Genomic DNA, 22,835 nt, shown 5'->3' with positions numbered 1-22,835 from the left:
GAAGTGGAAGGTGAGCTTCCTGTCAGAAGCAATCTGTTTTAGACTCTTCTAGTTTGTTGTATGCTGTCTGATTTGAGGCTGTACAAAGCTTTATGATGTCCAGACTTTGAAGTCAGGATGCTTTCTGCATCCCTTAAAACATTTACCAAGAACTGTAAAAAAATAAAACCAAACAAACACAACAAACAAACAAAAACCCTGAAACTGAAAGGATCACAGTTAACAACTACACAAACACAGTATGTCAGGAGCAGAAACAATCCGAAGCTGAAAACTTTCTACAGGCATGTTAGGATTTATGTATCTCATGCTGTGCATCATGTAAATAAGAGATGTATCTATCTAGAGTTCAGTCTGTATGTTTTCTTAAGAAGAGTCTTCTGTTGTCTTCAGCTGGGTTACTAAAAGTTAATCTGTTTACAGGATCAGTACCTCCACCTGTGACTCAGCCTTTAACACCTCTCCACCCTCCCTCGAGGCCACCTTTGGGACCTCCTCCCGTTGGTGGTCCACCTCTAATTAGGCCATCCACAGTGACAGCAGGAGCACCTAGTACACAATCTCTGCTACATTCAGCTACAAATCAAGAAGGTAAGAAACAATTTGCTCTTTTTGTTGAATTTGCATTTGACAGCTGTGCCTCATCCCTGCAGGTGTTCAAGGCCAGGCTGTATAGAGCCCAGGACAACCCGGTCTAGTTAGCTGGTGGCAATCAGCCCAGTTGTCCTTTGGGAACACTCTCTCTATTTCAGGGTTATTATCTCAAGTGGAATTTGTGTGACCGTATCAGAACTGTTGATGGTTTGTAAACAGTACTGGACTAAGTGTAAAAGTGAAGAGTTTGATGCTTCCATGTGCTATCAGTGGAAAAAGTAGTTTAGGGAACTTGATACCTAAATTCCAAGAGTCTGCAGTTTACAACTGCAGCCAACGTACAGAGCCTTCCTCTGTTGAAAATGAGAGGTACCCTGACACTTCGCTGCCTATTAGCATGGAATTTATGAAGAATACGTAATCTAAGGTAATCTTAGCAGTTCATTCAACCAAATGTGTAGACCTTTATGTGTTTTCCCTGAGAAAGCTTGTAGGTTTTTGTGAGTGTCCTTTGAGGTCATGTCAGCAGGAGAAGCACATGTGAGAAATAGGGCAAGATGTATACTTAATCAAATTTTGCCCTGAGTCAAAGGTAGATCAAAACAATGCTAATGTAAATATACATTCAGCAAAGAGAATTGCATCTCACTTACTTTGTTTCAACTTGTTTGTTACTTGTTAAAAATTTTTACTTGGACTCTTTCTTAATAGGTGATGCCACATCTGCTGCTGGCGATGGGTCTGTGGTCCAAAACAGCTATGATGCAATAGAAGGAGGTGGCCTCATGGGTAAGGTTTGGGAGTTAAAAAAAATATTTGCTGTTAAGTAAGTTGTTTAAGAGTTTGGAAAAGATGGAAGTTTGGGTATTTAGGCACAAATGTGTACTTTATCTAATGTCTGACTTGAAACTAAGTGTGATTATTTGAGGCATTGACAGTTAGACATTGACATGTAAGAATTACAAAGCAGTTAGTATCTTGCAAAACTGATGACACTTCTCAATTGTTTACACTTAACAAAAAGTCCTTCTTTGATAATGAGTTGACCAAGCTGCAGTTCAACAATTCATATTAGGTATGTCTTTTCTGCTTCTAGCAACCCCACATCCTTCTGCACCTGCAAATCTTAAGATGAATAGAAATGTTGGCTATTCTTATCCTGCGTTGCCACCAGGCTACCAAAATACTTCTCCACCTGGAGCACCAGGAATGCAAGCATCTGCTTTGCAGTATCCAGATGGATCAAAACATTTCCACCAGGTGAAATTTCTGCTTTGTTTGTTTCATATTACTAAGCCAGTTCACTTGAATAAAGAGAAGTGTAGCAGTCTGTGTTGTCTCTGTGGGGTTATGGTTCACTGTCTGTTATGCAGTTTGCTCAAGATAATAGACATAGCCAGAACTTTCTGCTTTTTTCTGTCACTTTGAAAGCAATCTGTAAAAATGGTGTCAGCTCTTTCTGAAGTGTCTTCTGAAATCTGCTTAGAACATCAGTCTTCAAAAATTATTTGTTTTCTAAAACAGGCCTATAGGATGATTTTCATCCCCCATGTTAGTATTGCTAGCTGAAGTATGTGTTTTTCCTGTGCTTTCAAACCAATCTGACCAATATTTTTGCCAGCTAGGCCTCTGCATTTCAAGAGTTTTGTGGCATGTGTATGATAATTTTAACCTCCTCTGTTACAAGCCTAAACAGCAAGTAGCATTTCTAAAGATAATACAATGACAGTAAACACAATTTGAAAGAAAAAATGTTTGCTTTTCAGGTGGACTGTGTTTCATCCAAATAATCAGTATTAATTTGTGAAATTTTGACTTTAGCCTCCCCTAGGCACTAATCACTTAAATGCATCTATGGGTAGCCTGAGTTTACAACAAGAAGGATTAAGACCTGTGAATCTTCTTCAAGAAAGAAATATTCTTCCTACAACCCTCCTCCAGGCTCCTGTCCCAAACTTGCATGAAGACATCCAGAAGCTCAATTGTAACCCAGAGTAAGATTATCCATTTGCTGTAATTCATCAAAAGAAATTACTAGTTGTAAATGTAACTTTACTAAATATTTTTAACATTGTGAGTCAAAAAATACAGAAAATAGGCTTCACTGTGTTAAGGTAAAGCTGGTAAGTGGTTGAAGTCCTGAAGTGAAGGGGATGATGTAGAATGTATTTGTTACATTTTAAGTTCACTGATAACTGGTTTTTAGCTGTTGACGTTCTAGTCTTCAGACTGTCCCTTAATTTCTTATGACATAGTATAACCAATGCTATTGGTTCCCTTGAATGTGGTATCAAAAGTTGGGGCTTCTTTGTAAGCTACCTTCCTTTTATAAGTTAGAGAAAGGATTTACATGTATTTTTTTAGAAAAGTCATCTGGGAGATGTTTGCTGAGGCCTTAAGAGATTGTCGAAATATGGTGTTTGAATGTGTAACATAGCATTAATTAACTAGTTATGTTCTACTGCAGGCCTTTTGAAAGCATATGTATCCAATTGCTGTTGCTTTTCATTGAAAATATAAAGATAATTTTATGGGATTCATAGTTCTATCTGTGGAAAAACCTCATTACTATTTGCCACATTTCATTGACTTGTATTCCTTTCTCTGGATTCAAGACTGAGGCAGTTGGCAGAGCTGACCCTTTTCTGGTGCAGTCACCAGAATTTTAATGGCTTGTTATTCTTGTTTTTGTCTAGGACATGTTTCAAGTAACTCTGTCTTCAGATCTGTTAACGAGCATCTCATAACCCTCGCAATCATTTTGTCAGGGTTCTTAGCTGCTACTAAGTGCATTTCTAAACCTGTGTCACCAGGAAGTTGTGTAGGAAAATACAAGGAAAAACATTGTTTGCAAGGCAGCTATAAGTGGGTACAATGCAAAAACATTGCAATGTAGCTGGCAGTGAGTGTGACTGAGGAGATCTTAAGTAAGAGTTATCCTACTTGAGTGAGGTATATCAAGAAGTTTGTGAATGCAGAAACACCTTACGTCTGTATAGAAAGTAACCATTGAAAACAATGGAGTAAATGGAATGTCAAACAGGAGGCTGTCTGTTGGTAGTTGGAGTAATCTCACTGAGCAAACCAACCAAACCATGTATGACCAGGCACTCCTGCTTTGCAAGCCTCTTCTGAGAGGTCAAGGAAGTAGCATCTTTGAGAAGTGGCTCACACAAACACGCTGTGCCAGGTTTGCACAAGTATTGTGCACATCTGTACTTTGTGAAAGCCACCAAATTCTGAAGTTACAACTGTGCAGTTCATGGTTATTTTAAACTTTGGTTCAGATCGGTATATAAGGCCATTTCAAAAAGGTGTTCAACTTTCTGCTTTGTGTATAAAGATTAGCTGCAACTTTGAGCAGTGTTGGGCTAACCTCTGATTTGAGTCACTAAAGTGGCACCAGTGCTGCATAAAGAGCATGCGTACAATGTAACGTAGGAGCTCAAAATATGTGCTGTGGATCAAGCTTGGACTAAAACAAAACAATGACAGAGTTGGAGAGGGTATTTTATCTGGAAGTGGATGTTCACCATCACCAGCTCTGGAAAATGTGGAAGGATGTTTTGTTCTGCTGAGATAACCATTTTATCATCTGAAAGTCATTGAAAATAACTCTATCTGCTGTGTAGGTTGTTCCGCTGTACCCTGACTAACATTCCTCAAACCCAGGCCTTACTGAATAAAGCCAAACTTCCTCTGGGGCTCCTGCTTCATCCTTTCAAGGACTTATCGGTATGGCAAATATTTAAAACTTTAAATGATGAAATATCACTATAGTTGTAGAATAAATTGCAAAGGGAAGACAGCTGTGTTGGCTAATCTTGGCATAGAATACTTCCCTGTTTCACTGTCACTTATCCAAGAGTTTTCTCCCTGCCATTTTTAAACTTTCAAGCCTCAATTCTTAACAACAACAATCCCAAATTTCAGAAAAGAACAGAAGCTTATAGGCAACACTGCAAGCAGGCTGTGACAGAAGGCAACACATGTAAATACATAAAAATATAAGTAAATGTCACTCCTAATTGGCTGTATTTTGTCAGGTAACAGTTGTAGTTATTGGTTTTTCTGCACTATAGTTAAGTATTAACAAAGTTAAAGGGCTTTGACTGTCCTCAGATACCCTGAAGACTTTGAATTTATCAGTGCATCTTTTAAATGTTGCTATTTTCCACTACTGAAGGGATTTTGCCAAGTATGGTGGTGGTGTTAATGGTATTTGTTCTGTATTTGGATGTGGTGCTCGGGGATATGGTTTAGCAGAGGGTTGTTAGGGTAGTTTGCTTAGGTTGTGGTTGGACTTGATGATCTTTAAGGTCTTTTCCAACCTGAGTGATTCTATGATTCTACTTGCTGTAGGTCTTGATCTTACACCGTCAGTGTAGAATTCAGAACTGTAGAGGCTTGAAGGGGGAGAATATGCAGCCAAAAATGTTAGAGCTAGGTTCTGACCAGTATTATTATTAAGGAACTTTGTAGGGGTGCTGTGTGGATGCAGAAATGGGCAGAAGTATGCTTTGAGTGGCCAGGAGCTGCAGTGTAGATTATTACGTAGGTGAATTGCTGTTGTGTTGACGTTTTAAAATTGGAAACTTTTCTTTTCCAGCAATTGCCAGTGGTTACTTCAAGTACTATTGTGAGATGTCGTTCCTGCCGGACATATATTAATCCTTTTGTCAGCTTTCTAGACCAAAGGAGATGGAAATGCAACTTGTGCTATAGAGTGAATGATGGTAGGTTTTAAATGTATTTGTTTCAAACTTCTATGGTTGACCTTTCATACCTCATCCTTTGATACAGTCATATTTTTGGCCATATTAGTACTACTGGCTCATCTGTTGTGCTCTGTGGACATGAGAAATGTTCTCCATGAGGAAAGACACTGAGTCTGACCTGGTCTTGTATGGTATCCTTGCAGCTGACAAAGTTGCTGCTGCATCTAATCTAATGCTACAAGTAGCATTGCCCAACAAGCTCAAAGAAGTTGACATTTTAAAATGTAGCACAACTAGTACTACTGTGGAGTAGTAATGTATCAGTTTCTTTGCACAGTTCCTGAAGAATTCATGTATAATCCTGTGACAAGAGTTTATGGAGAACCTCATAAAAGACCTGAAGTCCAGAATGCTACGATTGAATTTATGGCTCCATCTGAATACATGGTGAGATTTTACTTTTACTTATTCTTTCCCTTTGTTTTATTTCCACAGGGAAGTCAGGGGAAAAAAAGAATCTTCTTTACAGAGGATGCTTCCATTTCAGTATAGTAGCTACTGCTTCAAGGAGTACATTTAAGAAGCCTTGGGTGTTACTTCACATGGGTTGTCATTTATAAACATTTATGATCTCAGTGTTCTCTATTTAGAGTATGTAGGTGTTTGTGGGCCTTTTGAAAGGAAACCACAATTACAGAGTTACCAAATAAGTGAAATGTATTTAGAAGTTTTGGCATCATTTGTACTTGCAGTGGAATTATCACAATCTAATAAATATCACCCTGGAAATTAAAGGTAGTCTTTTCTTTATTTAGCTACGTCCACCTCAGCCACCTGTGTACCTCTTTGTATTTGATGTCTCTCATAATGCAATAGAGACAGGATATTTGAATACAGTCTGCAAGACCCTGTTGGACAATCTGGACTTGTGAGTAATTTTTTTTGCCCTTAATGTCCTTTTTTCCTCATGGAACTTGGTAGACATTAACATGACACTGCTTTCTGCCTAGCAGTTTTCTGTAGTTGTGTTCCTGTCACAGCTGTGCCAGTATATAAAGTAACTTTGAGGTGCACTTCTTAGTCTGAGTCTTTCCTATCTGCTTTGTCAATCCCAGAAAGGAGTACATGTATTAATGATGTCCTTTGAATTATATTTTGCAAAACCTAAAATATAGGAAGGTATCCATCTTTCTACTTGACTAGCATTGGAAATTACTGAAAGGTAACTCAGAGTAGTCCAGGTATCATTCTTTTCTGAAAAAATTGCCATACTGGGCTTCTAAAGGGGGCTACAATTTAAGTCTTTGAAGTCCAGTGCTAAGGAGGACAATTGCGTTAGCACAGTGTGCTCTTATGGCTTCTCTTCTAAAAGGCTAGATTCTAGGATAAGGTTTTAATTAAAATTTAAAAAAATACAAGCACTTATTACTGTTTGGAAACCTTTACTTTTTCTAAATGTTATTAATACATCTTTATTACTCTTAAAAAAAAAAAACAATCTTGAATGTCTACTAGGTGATTCTACTACCAGCTCCTGTTTTTTCTCCAAAGTGACTGAAGTGTTTGCAGTATAGCTGTTAAGCTAGCAACTTGCTAACACCCTTAGACAGGTGCAGTGAATGTATTCAAAGAATAAGCCGTGCAGAAATGAAATTTCATCTTACTGAACACCATATGTCTGACTTTTTTAGGCTTCCTGGGAACACTAGAACAAAAATAGGCTTCATAACATTTGACAGCACAATCCATTTCTACAGCCTTCAGGAAGGTCTCTCTCAGCCTCAGATGCTTATAGTTTCAGATATTGAAGGTATGCAGCAATAGCTTTAGTATGTATTAATGACTGTTGCTTTCGATAGCTCTTTTGAAAAAACGTATGTGTGGTGGGAGTTGGTAGATCAGGTCATTGTCCTCTCTATTAATGGCTGTGGAAGTAGGTTCCTTTATGAAGCTCTGAATGTCTGAGCCAGCTCTGGCTGTTTGTGACTTAAAACATGACAACAGCCTTCCTAACATCTCATTTTGTATAGCTGCCTAAATTTCTGTTATGATCAAAACTGAAATAATGCTTGATAAATTGCTATAAGTTTAGGGATGTTCTGCTTATTTTCAAGACACTTTTTATGCTAAGGAACAGAGTAGTATTCTTGAAAATCTTGTGCATTTTTATTGAATAGATTTTGCTATCCTTCAACACTCTCAGCTGTTATTCTGAAGTGGCAGTCTAGCCACAGGGTATGCTTATCAGGAGAAAAAGGTGGATGTTTATATGCATTTATGCAATGATACAGTTTGTTTTTAATAGGTATAATGATTGGGAAATAAAATTTGGGAAAGCTTGTTCTGTTTCATTAAAAAAACAACTAACACATTTTTTTCTTCCAGATGTATTTATACCAATGCCAGAAAACTTATTAGTAAATTTAAATGAAAATAAAGAGGTAAGAACTGTTAGGTGAAAAATGACATTCATATAATGAGCTATGCTTGATAGTTCATGGGTTTTATTTAGTGCTCTTTAATATTTGATGTTTAAATGTCAAGTTCGAAGTGGGGAAAAGTCTTCTAACTTCTGTTTGACTTTAAACATTTAACAATCTAAAACAAGACAATAGTTTACTTTTGCTGGGATTTATTTACTGCTATAATATTGGAAGTATTAATACATATTTATGAATCAGTAATAAACTTGATAAAAAAAACTAACATTTTTGTCTTAATTTTCTATCTTGCAGCTAATTCAAGATCTATTGAAGAGCTTGCCACAGATGTTTACCAAGTCCCTGGAAACTCAGAGTGCTCTTGGGCCTGCATTACAGGCAGCCTTTAAACTGATGTCCCCTAGTGGAGGTAGAATCTCTGTCTTCCAGACACAGCTTCCATCTGTGGGAATGGGAGCACTGAAATCTCGAGAAGAGCCAAACCAAAGAGCAACTGCAAAGGTTAGGAAAGCAAAAAAGGGTTAAGAGAACTGACAGCCCTATTCTGTACATACATATGGCTCTTGAACTGCCTGTTTTTAACCATGTTACTGAAATAGTGATAATCAATTATTAGTGTCCCTGAAAATAAGCAATAAATATATGAATCTTATTTCCTCTATTTTGTAATACTCCCTTTTGTTAACAGGACATACACCTGACACCATCAACTGATTTTTACAAGAAGTTAGCTTTGGACTGCTCAGGACAACAGGTTGCAGTGGATTTGTTTCTTCTTAGTGGACAGTATTCTGACTTGGCTTCTTTAGGTAAGTTGTATGAAGTTATATGACAGATAACTCTAGAGATTCTGTGTGTTTGTCAGAAAGATGAGCATTTAGTATTTGAACCTGATCTGAAGAAGTCCAGCATGTCGGGATGCAAATTCATCCTTGATAGCACTGTGAACAGAATGCAATATTTCAGTCTTGCTCTGATTTAGCATCATTGTTCTCACATTGTCCCTTATTGAGTGGATTGGGGATTTTTGTGATCCTGATTGAAATGTTTCTTTTCTGCCTTCTATCACTGGTGTAAGACTATTGTTAGAGTAGGTTTTTAATATATTTTTCTCCATTTAATCAAATTTTGAAGTGACAGAGTACCTGTAATTTCAGCCCATGCCTATATACGTAATTGAATATAGTTGGATCTCTCTGTGCATGTCTCTGACTGTGTAACAGAGCTTTTTTCACATGTGAACAGTCTAGTAATTAAAGAGAATATCACATTCTTCTGGTATATTTAAAAACATAGCAGCAGCTGTAGATGCTCTGACACTGTATCTTTTTGTTTCAGGTTGTATATCAAGATATTCTGCAGGTAGTGTCTATTACTACCAATCTTATCATCATAAACACAACCCTGTCCAGGTGGAGAAATTGCAAAAGGAGTTGAAACGATATTTAACTAGAAAGATTGGATTTGAAGCTGTCATGAGGATAAGATGCACCAAAGGTTTGGATGTGTTTATTTGGGGGCAGGAGCAAATAGTGTATGGTGGGGTGGAGGGGGAGGAGCGGGCAGTATTCACTGTTGTTTGGGAATGATTGTTTGGTATTTTGACATAATATAAAATTAAATGGTTATTAAGAAAGAGATTAGAAAAGTAAAATCCAGTACCAAGAATTGAGCCATTTTTAAGACTGTATTTGGAACTTAGAAGTTGGAAGATATTACATCATATGATTGCTAATACTGGACATCTTGCCAGGTTGCTATTTCAACAGAGGACTGCTTTCATAGCATAAAGACTTGCTATTATTCTGCATCAATTTCATTTCTGAATTCCTGGCTTCTGCTAAGCATTGCGGATTTTGTGGGTTAATCATCTGTGTGGGGTATTTCCTACTTTATTTTATTGAAGGATCTTGACATTCTGATACAGAGCCATCTAACAGTGATGTTGAATTTGTAAATGGTGTCTGTATTTCACATCTGACTATAACTAAAATTGATTCAACCTAATGCTTATCTTGTAGGTCTTTCCATTCATACCTTCCATGGGAACTTCTTTGTACGATCTACAGACTTGTTGTCGTTACCCAATGTGAACCCAGATGCAGGATATGCTGTGCAAATGTCAGTAGAAGAAAGTCTTACTGATATGCAGGTTGTTTCTTTCCAGTCAGCTCTTCTGTACACATCTAGCAAAGGTAAGCTATCTATATACTGTGAGCTGAAACTAGTTATATTCAGGTACAATATTCAATTGAGTCATTTTGATTAGTTATAAGCTGTAATTCAGTTGCAGTAACTTACAAGTTATTTTATCTATGTCAACATCACAGCTGTGATATGTTCTGGCTTGTTGGTGTTATTGCTTCTTCCAGACCAAAAAGTTTCCTGAGGAACTTACCCCGGTCTGTCAATAGGTAGGCTTAATCCTAGAAACTGAGAACTAACAATTTACAAAAGCTACTGAAAACAATGTCTTTCACTGTTTGTATGATAAATGGAATTGAATCTTAATTTTCTTTTGCCTGTTTGGTTGAACACAGCTGGTAGTGTTAATGGGGAAATTATCCAAGTAATTCAGTTATGTAAGTGTGCAGAAGTTACTGAGTAAATAGTAGCACTTCTCTAATTACTTCAAAAACCAGAAGTTTTTGGAGTATTTGGACTCTCTACTTTCTAATTGTCTTACAGGTGAGAGGAGAATTCGTGTCCACACTATGTGCTTACCTGTTGTAACAACATTGAGTGATGTCTACCTGGGGGCAGATGTACAAGCTATCACTGGGCTGTTAGCCAATATGGGTAAGCATGATAAGAGTTTGTTTGGATGTATATGGATGATATCCCTAAAGCTTTCAGCAGTAGTCCTCTGAATGGTAATGTTAGAGGAGTGATTGTATGTTTTTAATGCTTGGCTTAAGTGAAGTATCAGCACAGTTGTATGTAATCACCTGAATGTAGTCTGGTGTATTATCATGGTGGGAAATATTTTAAACAACTTTATTTTTTAGCTGTGGATCGATCAGTTTCTGCTACCTTGAGTGATGCTCGAGATGCTTTGGTCAACGCGGTGATAGATTCTTTGTCTGCTTACCGTTCATCAGTCCTGAGCATTCAGCAGCCTGGTCTCATGGCCCCCAGTTCACTACGGCTCTTCCCACTTTATGTACTGGCACTCTTAAAACAGGTAAGAGTTAAAAGGAAGCTATGCCAGAGGAGGATAATTGTCTGTGCTTGGCATGTCAACCCTGAAGTAAAAGAGCATGTCGTTGCTGTACAAAATAGCATCTATCTTCTTCCAACATTTTCATAGGACTCAAAATTGAGAAGTTGTTTGTTTTAGGTTGCTTGATAAAACCAGTCTTTCTGATATTTCTGTTAGAATATTGAGATCTTACGGATTTGTGAATATTCTTGTACAGATAAAATTCTCTCAAGATAAGAGTTTGATTTCTCTGCTCCCCCAGAACTTGGTGACTAGAAAGACAAATGTAGAACGAAACCTGTTTGTCTCGTAGGCCTGAGTAGATAACACATACTCTGACAGGTGGTGAATGTTCATCTTTGCCTGGGAGTCTGTTGTAGTCCTTAATGGTCAAATTAAATGTCTGATTGTTTGCAGAAAGCATTTCAAACTGGGACGAATGCACGTCTAGATGAACGCATCTTTAGCATGTGTCAAGTGAAAAACCAGCCTCTTGTTTACCTCATGCTTATGACACACCCCAGTTTGTACAGAGTGGATAATCTCACAGATGAGGTGAGCACTTGCATTGCTACGTGGCCTGTTTGTGTCTGGTCCCATGGGTTTGAATTATGTGAAGTTGAAAGAAATTCCACTCAAATTGTCCGTATTTAAGCTACATATCTCAAATGTGATGGTTCACATTTTCCCAGTTGTTGCTCGTAGAACTGATGAAGATAAACATGAAGTGCACCTCTCAAAATACTAAGAAGTTTAGTAGTAAATTATGTACTTATAGTGTAATTGGAACTATACAGTCTAACTTCAATACCCTTTTCTTATTTAACCTTTTGTTCTTGTGACTGTTTCAATGCATCAAGATGTGAACTGTGTTTTCTTTCTTTTTCTTCAGGGAGCTCTCAACATCAATGACAGAACTATACCTCAGCCACCCATTCTCCAGCTATCAGTGGAGAAATTGAGTAGGGAAGGTGCCTACCTTATGGATGCTGGCTCTGTAAGTTGCGTGGTGGTGGTGATTTTAAGAAGTATTCCAATTTATATTGACTTGATGTTCTTGCTGAGAACTCAAAATGTATAGGAGGCTGCTGAGGTGTTGTTTCACATTAGATGATATTGCTGTTTACCTTTCAGGTGATGTTTCTGTGGATTGGGAAGAGCTGTGGGCAGAGCTTTATCAGCCAGGTCCTTGGAGTTCCGAATTATGGCTCAATACCACAGAATATGGTAGGTGCTAGCTTTGTTGTATGCTAGTTGCGCGGTGCAGCCAGAATACTATCTGCATGGGCATTAGAATGCATGTTCAAATATTAGCCCTCTAGTTAGTCACCATAAATCTGGATCTAGGAAAAAAAATAATTTGGTACTCTTGGAGTTTCTCCAGACAAAAACTGTTACCTAGATTTAGAAGGAAAATCTACTGTGGAGGTATTCAAGACCCACCTGGATGCCTACCTGTGTAACCTGCTGTAGGGGGGCTGGACTCCATCTCTGTAGGGGCTGGAAGGGACCTCTAGTTCTGTGACTGTTACCTTCCCCTGAAAGGACATTAAGTACAGATTGGCAATGATTAAGTTTATCAGAACTCAACATACTACAAATGTTTGGGAATACTACACTCAGAGATTTAGTGGAGAATCACTGTCCTTGCAGTAAAACAACCACTCAGTCATCAACGTTCTCATAGTCAATTGCTGATACAGTTTCAGTGTCCTTGACTGTTTCAAAACAGATCAGAGTAAAACTATTAATCCCAGTGTGTGTCTGGAATTTCTTTGTACTCCTTTGTAGGGTACAGTTGGGCTATTTTGTGTTCCATTTGCTGCTTCCCTGAAAAATATTGTGTATGTATTAATGATGTTCTTTACATCTTAGACTCACCTCCCAGAACTTGAAACTGCAGAATCCATCAGAACAGTAGCTTTTATTTCTTGGCTGCGAGAACAGAGACCTTTCTTTCCTATACTATATGTAATAAAGTAAGTGTTTAAGAGTCTTTGGGACCTTTTACTGTACGTAGTTGGATGTTGTGTACTGCACTTTCTTAAAGCAAGTTTTATCAGTGTTAAATGCTGTGCCTACCAGCCTTGACAGCAGATATGACTTGGTGTGAGTTGTCTTTGATTTAGGATTTCTGCAGATTAAGACAAAATGTTAAAGACAAATCTTGTGTTTGTCAGATGAACAGAGCGAATTCTGTTAAGTGCATTTGTTGGGGTTAATCACAAATGCTACTTGAGATCTTCTTTCATATGTTCTTGAGTTCTGAAAATATCTTGCACTTGATCTGTAATGTTCTGAATGTATTGCACTGAAGATTTTGGTGAAAATTTATTTCACTCAACCACTTATTTTTATTTTGAAGGGATGACAGCCCATTGAAATCAAGTTTCCTGCAGAATATGATTGAAGACAGAACTGAATCAGCCTTATCATACTATGAGTTCCTCCTTCACATACAGCAGCAAGTGAATAAATGAAACACTAGCCTTTGGCTCACTTAAAGGAAAGATTTTTGCAGTAAAGGACACTTGTGCTTGTAATATCTTCATGAAGTCTGTGGCCTGAGGCAGTCTATGAGAGGTTCTCACTGTGATTTCAACGAACTAAAGCAAATAAAGGACCACATCTGAGAATCAAATGTGCAACTACATATTGTACCTTAAAAATCAAACTATCGGAACTGGTTGAGCACCTTTAATTTGCTGCAAATCATGTTTTTACTGTAAGTAGTTGCAGCATGAAGTACATCCACAAAGGCAATACTGAAAAGGTGAAAGACATTTTGTAAAATAAAGAGTTCTTTGTTGTTCAAAATGTATATTTCTGTAACTCTTTGCTTTTTTTTTTGCTGCTAGATATAAAACCTCACAATACTGATCATGATTTGCAGGGAAATTCTTTATAAGTGCATCAGTGATCACAGAGCATCTCCGTGTTCAGCTTAGAAATGCTTAAAGTAGCAATGAAGCAACTGCTCATTGTGAAACGAACAAATAATTATCAAACTTAGAATCCAGTGTTTGGAATGGATTATGGCTAATAGGACTCAAGGTAAGCTTAACCTAGACAAGATGGCTTAATTTATGAAAGCTTTTAGTAAGACAGTATTCCAATTAAAAAAACAACCATGGAGGAGCAAGCCCTCCTCATATGGGATGCATTGAAGTCAGTGACTGAGTGAGCAGCAGATTTCTGTAGCTTTGGTTTTCTTTAGTAAAATGAATAGTTTTACTTTCAGTTTTTGAATGGTGTGGGAGTGGAAGGTCAAGTAAGGTTATTTCAGATTTTATTTAATATACTTTGTGCTCCTGTTTACATTAACTGAATGTTAGGCCCCTAAAAGGCTTCTGAAATGTTTGTATGATGGCACTTAGAACAGTGTTTTGAGACCACATTCAATATTCTGACACTAAAATTGGAAAAGAATTTTTTTCCAAAGACAAAAGCATATTTTAAGGTCTGTTTATGGCTTGAGACACACTTGAAGTTTCCAAAATTTCTTTACTGCAGCTGCTTAATGAACCTAGATCCAAAGCCAGCATGCACCAAATGAAAGCTTTAAATGTACTCTCAGATCCCTGCCAGAGCTACAGGTGGAAGCTGACATCAGACTTGAAGTGAAAATTTATACACAATTTCATTTTATAAAAGCATATTAATAACTTTTTCAGAGATCACTGACAGCTAGCAACATAAAGAGTATTTGTTACTGTATCTGTGCACCTATGATGTAAAGAGGGATGTGACAAATGGGAGACATTCTTATGGATAACTTTTTGTTGTTAAATGATAAACATAAAGGTCTTGCAAAATCCTTCTGGGGCAAGTAATGTGAACAGTTAAAATATAAGAGGTCAAGCACGTTCTGTGTGGCTGGTCTGGTTAGCTCACACCTTGTGAAACAAATGCGAGAGGACATCATAGGTTAATCATTTGCTACCATTGCAGGCTGTAGCTACACTTGATTGTCAGGAGTTGCCTTATTTCAGGGGAGGAGTTTCTTTGGAGAAATTGTCTTTTTGCTTGAGCACAAGAAGGTAAAGTTCAGAACAGTGTCTGAAATAGAATGGAAAGACTATAATAGAACCTATTTAAGCTTCCCTGTCTGCTGTCTCTGTAGCAAACAGGAGTATATTTACTTGAACAGCTTTTTAGAAGATTGCACAGTTTCTAGTCAGAATGCATCAGGTTTTAAGTTTGAACAGTCAGATATTTTCCCAGAGAAAGAAGTCTCTTAAATGGAAGCTATGCACTTGCATAGGTTATCACTTAAAACTTGTATCTTGGGTGTATTATCACTCAGATGCTGAAAGTTGTCATTGCTTCTAATGGCCCACCCCAAATCTGCCTCTTACAATGGCTGTATTTTAGCCCCCCCCTTCTTTTAATAAATGTTGGAGATTACTTCATTGTCCACCATTGTACACCAGACTAACAGCTACGCACGTTGGTCTGTGTGGCAGTTAACTTTTAGGGTCCCTAAGTTTTACAAGACAATACCTATAATCAAGACTCACATGAACCCTCTTGGAGCAGAACATGTCTTTTTCACCTTGGATTTTCACCTTGAAAGAAATTCTGTATTGAACTTTGTAAGTTTATTCCCTTGCAGTGGGAAAAGCCTGCTGTGCTGTAAGGTCAATAGAGGACAGATGACCGCAGCTATCCATGATGTGTCACTCCTACCTACCATTGAAAAATGAGGACACTGATGATGAACTGTACAAACAGGCAAGAGTGGCTCTGGTTTTTAGATCTCATCACAACTCTACCACTGCAAATGTACTCTATTTTTCTAGTTGAGGAATTTTTTTAAACTCATTTCTGTATTTGACACATTAGTGTTCAGCCAACGTTGTTACCATCCATTTTACTTTGCTTTCATTATTGTTTTTAATTTAATATATTTGAGTCTAAGTCCACGTAGATTGTTTTGCAATAACTAGAATGATTCGCTTTTATTTAGATTTAATTTCTTAACAGTATTTAATAAAAGATGCAAAATGGCTGTTAAATAAGGGACCATTCAATGTGATTTTAAGCTTCTGTTTACTATTACGGATGTCATCCTTATAGTAAATTTAATTGTGTAAAGTAGTGTACAATATTGTATTATTAAACCTTTCCTTTCTGAACTTGGACATTTGATCTTCAGTATGAAATGATAAATCTTCCCCCTTCTGAATTTGAGACAGGATTTCCTTGTCCTCCTTTTTACAGTTTGTAATTTTCACTCTTTTATTCCTGTAAAAAGTCATTTGTAACACACGCAAATGCTTATTTTATCTGTGCTAATTTATCAGATTTGGCTACTCAATAAAATTAATTGAAAGAACTCATGCCAGTCCGTCAGTCCTTTCTTAGCAATGAAATTAAACTACTGTATTTGATCAATCAAGATAAGTAGCATGTAGTAGCAGTGATAAATTCTACTTTTAGCTAAAACTTTCCTGTCAGCGATCCAGGAGAGGGCACTGAGGAAAGCCAGTTCCAGTTGATTTAGAAGTTGTCAATGGCATTTCTTTTTTTGTCCCTTGTCATTCAGCATCACTATTTACCCTACCTTGGGCTGTTACTCTCATAAGCCCCCCCTGGTGCTGCATTCCACCACGTGGAACTCTGCTGTCCAGCAGGAAATTGGTCTTAAGCCAGTGGCACTGATGGGAGGAATTCAGGCTGCCTTCAGCAGTGCTCCCAGCACAGTGCTTCATTTCACTGTAGGTTTTCTCACGTCTTCATGTAACATTCCACTCTTTTAATGCTTTATTTATCGAAGGCATTCCATCTTCTGCTTGTCAGTTCTTTTATGAGCTCTCATTGCTGCTTCTGGTTTGTTGTGTATGAGTTCATGTGTGAGCCCGGTGCTTTGAACTCTGTATGTAACAGGATCCTATTATTCTCTAAATCACCTACCTTAGAAATTACTGACTGGACCTATCAGCAATAGCAGCACTGTTTTCTCTCTCTATTGATTTGCTGCTGCATTCGGTGCTCCAGCAGCACAGCCCTCCCGCTGTAGGCCTGGGGAAGGGCCCAGCCCTGCTCCGTGTCACGGCCTGACGGATGGAGTGGAAGTCCTTCAGCGCTGAGGGGGATGGAGGAGATCAGCTGCACTGATGAGGAGAATCTGTGCCACTGCCCGTTTGCTTTGGCTCTCAGGTACTTCCACTGCACTGCACGTCACCTCCTGGAGCATTCGGCTAAAAGAAGGCACCGTCACTCACTTTTACCACTCTTTGTCGCACAAGCAGAAGTGTGATCTGCTTCTGTAGCTAAAGGGGCCGTGCTAACCGCGGGCCTTCACCCTGGCGCCGCGCTCCGGGGTGACCTTTCCCGGTGCTGCTCCTGTCAAGGAGAGCCCTGCCGCAGTTTAACGCCGTTCTGCTTCCTGTTCCTGCGTGTCAGGTAAGTACTTCCTCGCCTAGAAACGTTCCCCTAACTGTTCGCATGCAGTGTGGTGTCTTCACCTCTTTTTACGATAAGGAAGGTGTTACCCTCGCGTGAGGGGCGAGGCGCGTTACCCGGGCGGACTGAGGGCGCAGCCCTGCATACACGCACAGCCCTCAACCCGCAGCCCCGGCGCCCTCCCCGCCCTGATGGGGGATTGGGCCACCGCGTCGCCTCTCGCCCTGTTACGTCACTTCCGATAATGGGGCGGCCATCTTTGTCGAGGGCACAGCGCTCGGCGAGGCCCCTCCAGAAAGGAGCCGGTGGCGGGCTCTCCCCGGTCTCTTTGCCCTTACGCAAGGTGGCGGCGCGGGCTTCGGCCACTGGAAGTGGGCGGTGATGGCGCCTGCGCGTTGAGGCGGCGCAGCCCCTTTTTGTGCGGCGCCGCGGCCTCTTCTGCCGGGGATGGAGGACGGCGGCGGGGTGGGAGCGGCGTCCCCGGGGGCCCCCGCGGGGCTCTCGGCCTCCCAGCGGCGAGCGGAGCTGCGGCGGAGGAAGCTGCTGATGAACTCGGAGGAGCGGATCAACCGCATCATGGGCTTCCATCGGCCCGCGGCGGGCAAGGGTGAGCGCTGCGGCGCCGTGTGGTGTGGGGGCTCCCGGCCCGGCCCTGCCCTGCCCTGCCCCTCCGCGGCCGTCTTCCTCGGTAAAGGCAGAAAATCGCTGAGCGGAGTCCCTGCCCTGCCGGGTGTCTCACAGAGCGGGGGAGGAGCTGCCGTTCCCTCAGGGATTTTTCCTGCCGATTCATAGCTGAGGCGTTTGGGTTTCTGCGGGCTGTCCGGACATCAGCGCTGAACCTCAGCCCGGTACTGAGGCTGAAACGTTGTTCTGAGCGCTCAGTGTGTGTAACTCTGTGCTTTTGTTTCTCCTCTTTAGATGATGAAAGTCACGTGGAATCAAAACTTCAACACGAGCAAGATAAATCCAATTCCCTGCCTCTTCCTTCTGTTTCAAAGCGAATCGTGCTTGGTGATTCTGTCTCTAATGTGTCCGGAGCAGCTGACCATGCAGGCAGCGTGGGAGACCTCAAAGGCGATAAGGACTTGTTCAGTAAGACCCCTCAGCTTGTCAGTGAGGGCACAGGCGAGCTCCGTCACCGTAACAGAGGGGAGCTGCCATCTGAAGCTGCAGCACGGCCACCCAGGCATGGATTAGAACAATACTTATCCAGATTTGATGAAGCTCTGAAGCTGAGGAACCAGCTGATGAATGAGAAGCCAAGCCAAGAGAATGGGAATGCAGTGGAGGAGTTTGATTCTTTCCGCATTTTTAGATTAGTGGGATGCGCTCTGCTTGCCATTGCAGTAAGGGCGTTTGTGTGCAAGTACTTGGTGAGTTCAGGAAGCAAACAATCCCATTCTGTTTGGTTACTTAACTGCAGGCTTAGGGCTCAGCTCATGTAAAACACTGTTTGTCTGGGGTTGAAAGCTGTTTGTGGAGGGCTAAGTAGGATGGGAACTTCAGGCATTCTTTACCTTGCTGACAGCTGTATAAAAGGAAAAAAAAAACCTCACCACACAACCACTCTGGCATTCCTTGAGATGATAACTATGTCAGAATCTGTGTTGCACAGCTGCGAAGTTACAGCTGAGAGTTGCATGCTTTTGGTTCTTAATGCTCTGAGGAGAAGCAACACTGGAATAATTATTACTGCTTAAGTCCTATGCAAGTTTGAGTCAACTGTTATTCTTCACGAAAGAATAACGGAGTAAAAACTACAACATTTGTATTGTGATATGCAGATCCTACTCATTTATCAACCTGTTGAGGAAAGCAGTTCCTCAGTAGTGCAGGTGTCTGTGGGCACATCTTGCACAAGTGCATGGCTGGTGCAGCCTGCCACCTTCTGGAGCACTCAGCTTGTTTTTACACACTGCTCTGTCATGTAATTTCAGGTTTTAAGACTGAAAGCAAGCAAGGCAGAACAATGCTTCTGACACATAACTTGTCTGCTTACGTTGGTAGTATTCAACGATAGTGCTGTTAATTAAATTTGTGTTCTTATCTATTATTTCTGCATTTTAATATATTCTTTTCTCTTCCGTCAGTCAATATTTGCACCCTTTCTTACTCTACAACTTGCTTACATGGGACTATCCAAGTACTTTCCAAAGGTAAAACAATTTTTCACAATTAGATTAATTTCAAATGTTTTAAACCCGTGCTTAGGTTGTATTGTTGCGTGGGGAATATTCTTATTTTGTTTTGAGGTGTAGAATTGAGAATTATCAGATGCTCGTAACTAATGCTAGCTGTTAGTATTCCCAGATTTAGTCCAAATCTTTTTAGAAGTTGCTGTGAAAATGTGGGCTAGCAGCTTATTTAGCTATAAGCTAATTAAAGGCATCTGACTGGGAAATTCCAGTTTATCTTCGTGTCTTTAGGAGAAAAGCAGAAGCATCCTAGGTAGTGCTCTTCTGTGGCTACTGTTAGCTCTATTAACGGCCATTGGGCATATGTGATTCCTGGACAAAATTTGTGGGGGTGGTCATTAAGGAATGAGGTGGTGTTTGGGCTTTAAGGGCTCTGTGTTCCATTTGTGGTGTTAGTTTGAATGATAGCTATTAACGAGACCTTTGTGCATGAAGCTTTGTGCTTATCTTCAATCCAGACCTCCGCTTTACAGCTTGATGGGGTTGCCACCGTGAAGTGGGCATAGCATCCATGATGCAGTTTTTCTGCTGTCAGCTAGCTTCTCATTCAGCTCCTCAGATCCTCCACAGCTTGAATCTGTAGCTAGGTTAAGTAAAGTATTGTGACTCCTGGAGGGAATCAGTGCAAACATGCTATTCTTGCCAGTGAATCTGGAAGTGCCTGGGTATGTGAAACTGTGATGTTAAGCAGAACTGGATTGTAGCAGAACTAACATCATATATTGTTTTTCCTTCTAGAGTGAGAAGAAGGTGAAAACTACAGTACTAACTGCTGCTCTTTTACTGTCTGGAATCCCTGCAGAAGTGATCAGTCGCTCTATGGACACCTACAGCAAAATGGGAGATGTTTTCACAGACCTCTGTGTCTATTTCTTTACGTTTATCTTTTGCCACGAACTCACTCTGTTCTTCGGCTCTGAAGTACCATGATGGCCATAGAGTTCAGTGCAGTACTTACACTAAAGCTTTCCGGTCTGTATGCCTTTACCATCTGACAGGTTTAAACCTTAGTTAAAATTCTTTCCTGTTTTTGAATGCTTGAAAGGAGCCTTACATCCAGTCATCTGGGAGATGGAACAGCAAGGTCCCAGGCTGCCAGTTGTATTAGTTTGGTTTATTTAAATACTGTGTCTGCCCACTAAAAATGTGAAGAATAGAATGCAAGTGTTGCCGGAAGATTTGTTTAGTAAGTTGATGTCCTTCTCACCTCCTTCATAAAAATTTACAGAGCTGCCTTTGTTCCTTCTGGTGAGAGCAAGGGGAATTCCTTTCAGCAGAACCATATATATATATATATATAGTACAAATATAGCTAATATAGCTCATTTTGTGTTGCTCCTGTTCTTAAAGAGAGCTCTAAATGAAAGAAATCATTTTGTTGTTCCAGTTCAGGTTGTCAAACTAAGTAGCTGCTTTTGGAGAAGGTTGGCAAAACGTGCCGCTGTTGTCCTAAACCTTGCCTTACATTCATGGTGTGATTGTGGTTGATTTAATTTGATGATTATGGGGCAAAACAGCTAAGCAAAAAAAAAAAAAAGGCAAACAAATCACCCAACCTCCTGTTGTTTACAAGTGTCAGTCATAAAAAGTAGGAAGAAACAGAGTTGTTAAAATGGTGACTCTCATCTGTTTGTGAGTTCCCAGCAGCCAATTGCTAGCATAGCTCACTGTGCTGCTTTCTCAACAAATGAACAAAAAATACCACCTCACCTCAGGAGGGGAAGCAGACCAGCCACTGAGCTGCAGTGTCAACCACTTGTCTGTTATATGTACAAATAGGGTTTTGCAGGACTGCCTAGGACAGCTTTTTTCCTACATGACCTTCATTAACTTGATACGTTCGTGATCAAACAGTTGTGTGTAAACAGAACTATAATTGCCTGGGAGTTCTGCTACTGCTTTATGACAGTACTACACCCCAGTAGTATAAACAGGGTCTTTGATTCAGCAGATCTGTGGATGTTGACTGGTTTGCTAACCGTTCCCTTAAGTGTTTTTGAAACTGGCCCAGTGAAATCATATTAGCTGTTCCCGTTTTAAATCCCGTGCATTACATGTGAGAGGAAAATAAGAAAGAAACTGTTGTTTTTAATTGACTGCCACATAAAGATCCATGTATAAAGAGAGAAAGCATACTTTCCCGATGGATGTCCAGCCACGTAGCTGAAAAGACAACAGATCCAAGTGAGTCCTGGCTAAAGTAGCAGGCTAATGAATGTTCTTGTTTTCCATTATAAGAATTGTGGTGAGAGGAGGGAGGTGCCATTCCAAATAGCCTTACCTGCTGCTGATCTGTGAAAATGTACGTTGAAGGTAAACTTGGTATGATTTTGCTTTCTAGTTTTCTGAATGTAGACACTGAGGTAACAGGACATGCACTGCTGTTAGTGTAGAGAGACACGTAGCTACCTTGTTGTCTGCAGAGCTTTTTTAGGGAGCCAAAGTGGTTGATTATCCTCATTTAACACACATGGCCCTGCTTTCTGTGTAGCCTTTCCTGTTAAAGATTCCTGCTAAAATTTCAGCACTGGATCTCAGACTCTTGTGTTAGATTTGTTTGTGGCATGACAGCTTGTGCATTGCTTTGACAATTGGTTTTTTTTTACTGATTATCTTCCAGTGGATGTTATATTTCAGGTGTCCAAAGCTGGGCTGGAAATGGTTCTGATTTAGGCCTGTTAGCACAGATAGAAATAAAGCTTCTGAAGCAGACAGGAATTTCACCAAATTGAAATAGCTGACATGAAAAATAAGATGTAGTAATGTTGTTTAAAATGTTACCACTGTTCTCACCCCCCATACGCCCAAATGCAACACAACTAAGTGGCAAAAGTACCATCTGAAAAAGGCAGTGAGCTTTTAATCTTAAGCAACTAATAGTAATATCCACCTGGATGACAAGGCAGGTGAGCACCTGGTGTAGGTTCAGTCAGCCCCTCATGCAGTCCTTCTGTACTGCTGGTGCCTGAAGGTGGTGCAGCTTGTTTTGTCTGGAAGGTGCTGGAAGGAAACGTGCCAGGAGAGCCCACGTGGAGCTCCTCAGCCTGCAGATGTGTGCTGCTGCCCGGTGGGCTCCCAGCTGGGGCTGTGGAACGTGGACTCCTTGTCTGCGAGGGATGGGGAAGGGCTGGCTGGGCTTCTGTGAGTGACTCCTCATCTCAGGCCAAGAGATGAATCTCCTTCATTCCGTTTTAACTTATCTTTGTTTATCCTTGTTGTTTAATGTATATTGCTGAACTGATTGTTTTCTATTAAAAGTAAATTTGTTACCCCCCCA

At 40.1% G+C, this 22,835-nt stretch overlaps 2 protein-coding genes and 1 long non-coding RNA gene across 4 annotated transcripts in view; 2 read left to right on the top strand and 1 right to left on the bottom strand.

Moving 5' to 3' along the window:
- Positions 1 to 16,293, top strand: part of SEC24A (SEC24 homolog A, COPII coat complex component) — a 23,207-nt gene extending 6,914 nt beyond the window's left edge. The window contains exons 3-23 of the mRNA NM_001321593.2: positions 424 to 591; positions 1,306 to 1,383; positions 1,691 to 1,854; positions 2,416 to 2,588; positions 4,227 to 4,329; positions 5,204 to 5,330; positions 5,650 to 5,759; positions 6,128 to 6,240; positions 7,004 to 7,122; positions 7,698 to 7,753; positions 8,048 to 8,254; positions 8,442 to 8,562; positions 9,092 to 9,250; positions 9,775 to 9,948; positions 10,442 to 10,552; positions 10,762 to 10,937; positions 11,373 to 11,510; positions 11,848 to 11,952; positions 12,090 to 12,182; positions 12,831 to 12,934; positions 13,321 to 16,293. Of these exons, the coding sequence (NP_001308522.1) occupies positions 424 to 591; positions 1,306 to 1,383; positions 1,691 to 1,854; positions 2,416 to 2,588; positions 4,227 to 4,329; positions 5,204 to 5,330; positions 5,650 to 5,759; positions 6,128 to 6,240; positions 7,004 to 7,122; positions 7,698 to 7,753; positions 8,048 to 8,254; positions 8,442 to 8,562; positions 9,092 to 9,250; positions 9,775 to 9,948; positions 10,442 to 10,552; positions 10,762 to 10,937; positions 11,373 to 11,510; positions 11,848 to 11,952; positions 12,090 to 12,182; positions 12,831 to 12,934; positions 13,321 to 13,435 (2,714 nt within the window). The 3' untranslated portion in view covers positions 13,436 to 16,293. The remainder of the gene's footprint in view (positions 1 to 423; positions 592 to 1,305; positions 1,384 to 1,690; positions 1,855 to 2,415; positions 2,589 to 4,226; positions 4,330 to 5,203; positions 5,331 to 5,649; positions 5,760 to 6,127; positions 6,241 to 7,003; positions 7,123 to 7,697; positions 7,754 to 8,047; positions 8,255 to 8,441; positions 8,563 to 9,091; positions 9,251 to 9,774; positions 9,949 to 10,441; positions 10,553 to 10,761; positions 10,938 to 11,372; positions 11,511 to 11,847; positions 11,953 to 12,089; positions 12,183 to 12,830; positions 12,935 to 13,320) is intronic.
- Positions 10,802 to 17,330, bottom strand: LOC121106746. The gene is made up of 2 exons (XR_005839697.2): positions 16,872 to 17,330; positions 10,802 to 12,493 (listed from the first exon to the last, which is right to left on the bottom strand). It is a non-coding gene; the product is annotated as an uncharacterized LOC121106746 (long non-coding RNA).
- CAMLG (calcium modulating ligand) lies at positions 14,946 to 22,835 on the top strand. 2 transcript variants are annotated; one of them, XM_046900291.1, is made up of 4 exons: positions 14,946 to 17,117; positions 18,282 to 18,736; positions 19,454 to 19,519; positions 20,297 to 22,835. In XM_046900291.1, exons 1-4 carry the CDS (start codon positions 17,075 to 17,077, stop codon positions 20,486 to 20,488), a joined length of 756 nt encoding a protein of 251 aa, XP_046756247.1. In that variant the 5' UTR covers positions 14,946 to 17,074; the 3' UTR covers positions 20,489 to 22,835. The 2 variants fall into 2 exon arrangements, with proteins under 2 accessions (XP_046756247.1, NP_990293.1); NM_204962.2 differs by lacking the exon at positions 14,946 to 17,117 and adding an exon at positions 17,797 to 17,970.

This window comes from Gallus gallus, chromosome 13 (assembly GCF_016699485.2).
Source record: "Gallus gallus isolate bGalGal1 chromosome 13, bGalGal1.mat.broiler.GRCg7b, whole genome shotgun sequence".
In the NCBI taxonomy this organism is placed as follows: Eukaryota; Metazoa; Chordata; class Aves; order Galliformes; family Phasianidae; genus Gallus; species Gallus gallus.
The sequence above is the reverse complement of the archived record's forward strand: the minus strand, read 5'-3'. Positions and strand labels throughout refer to the sequence as shown.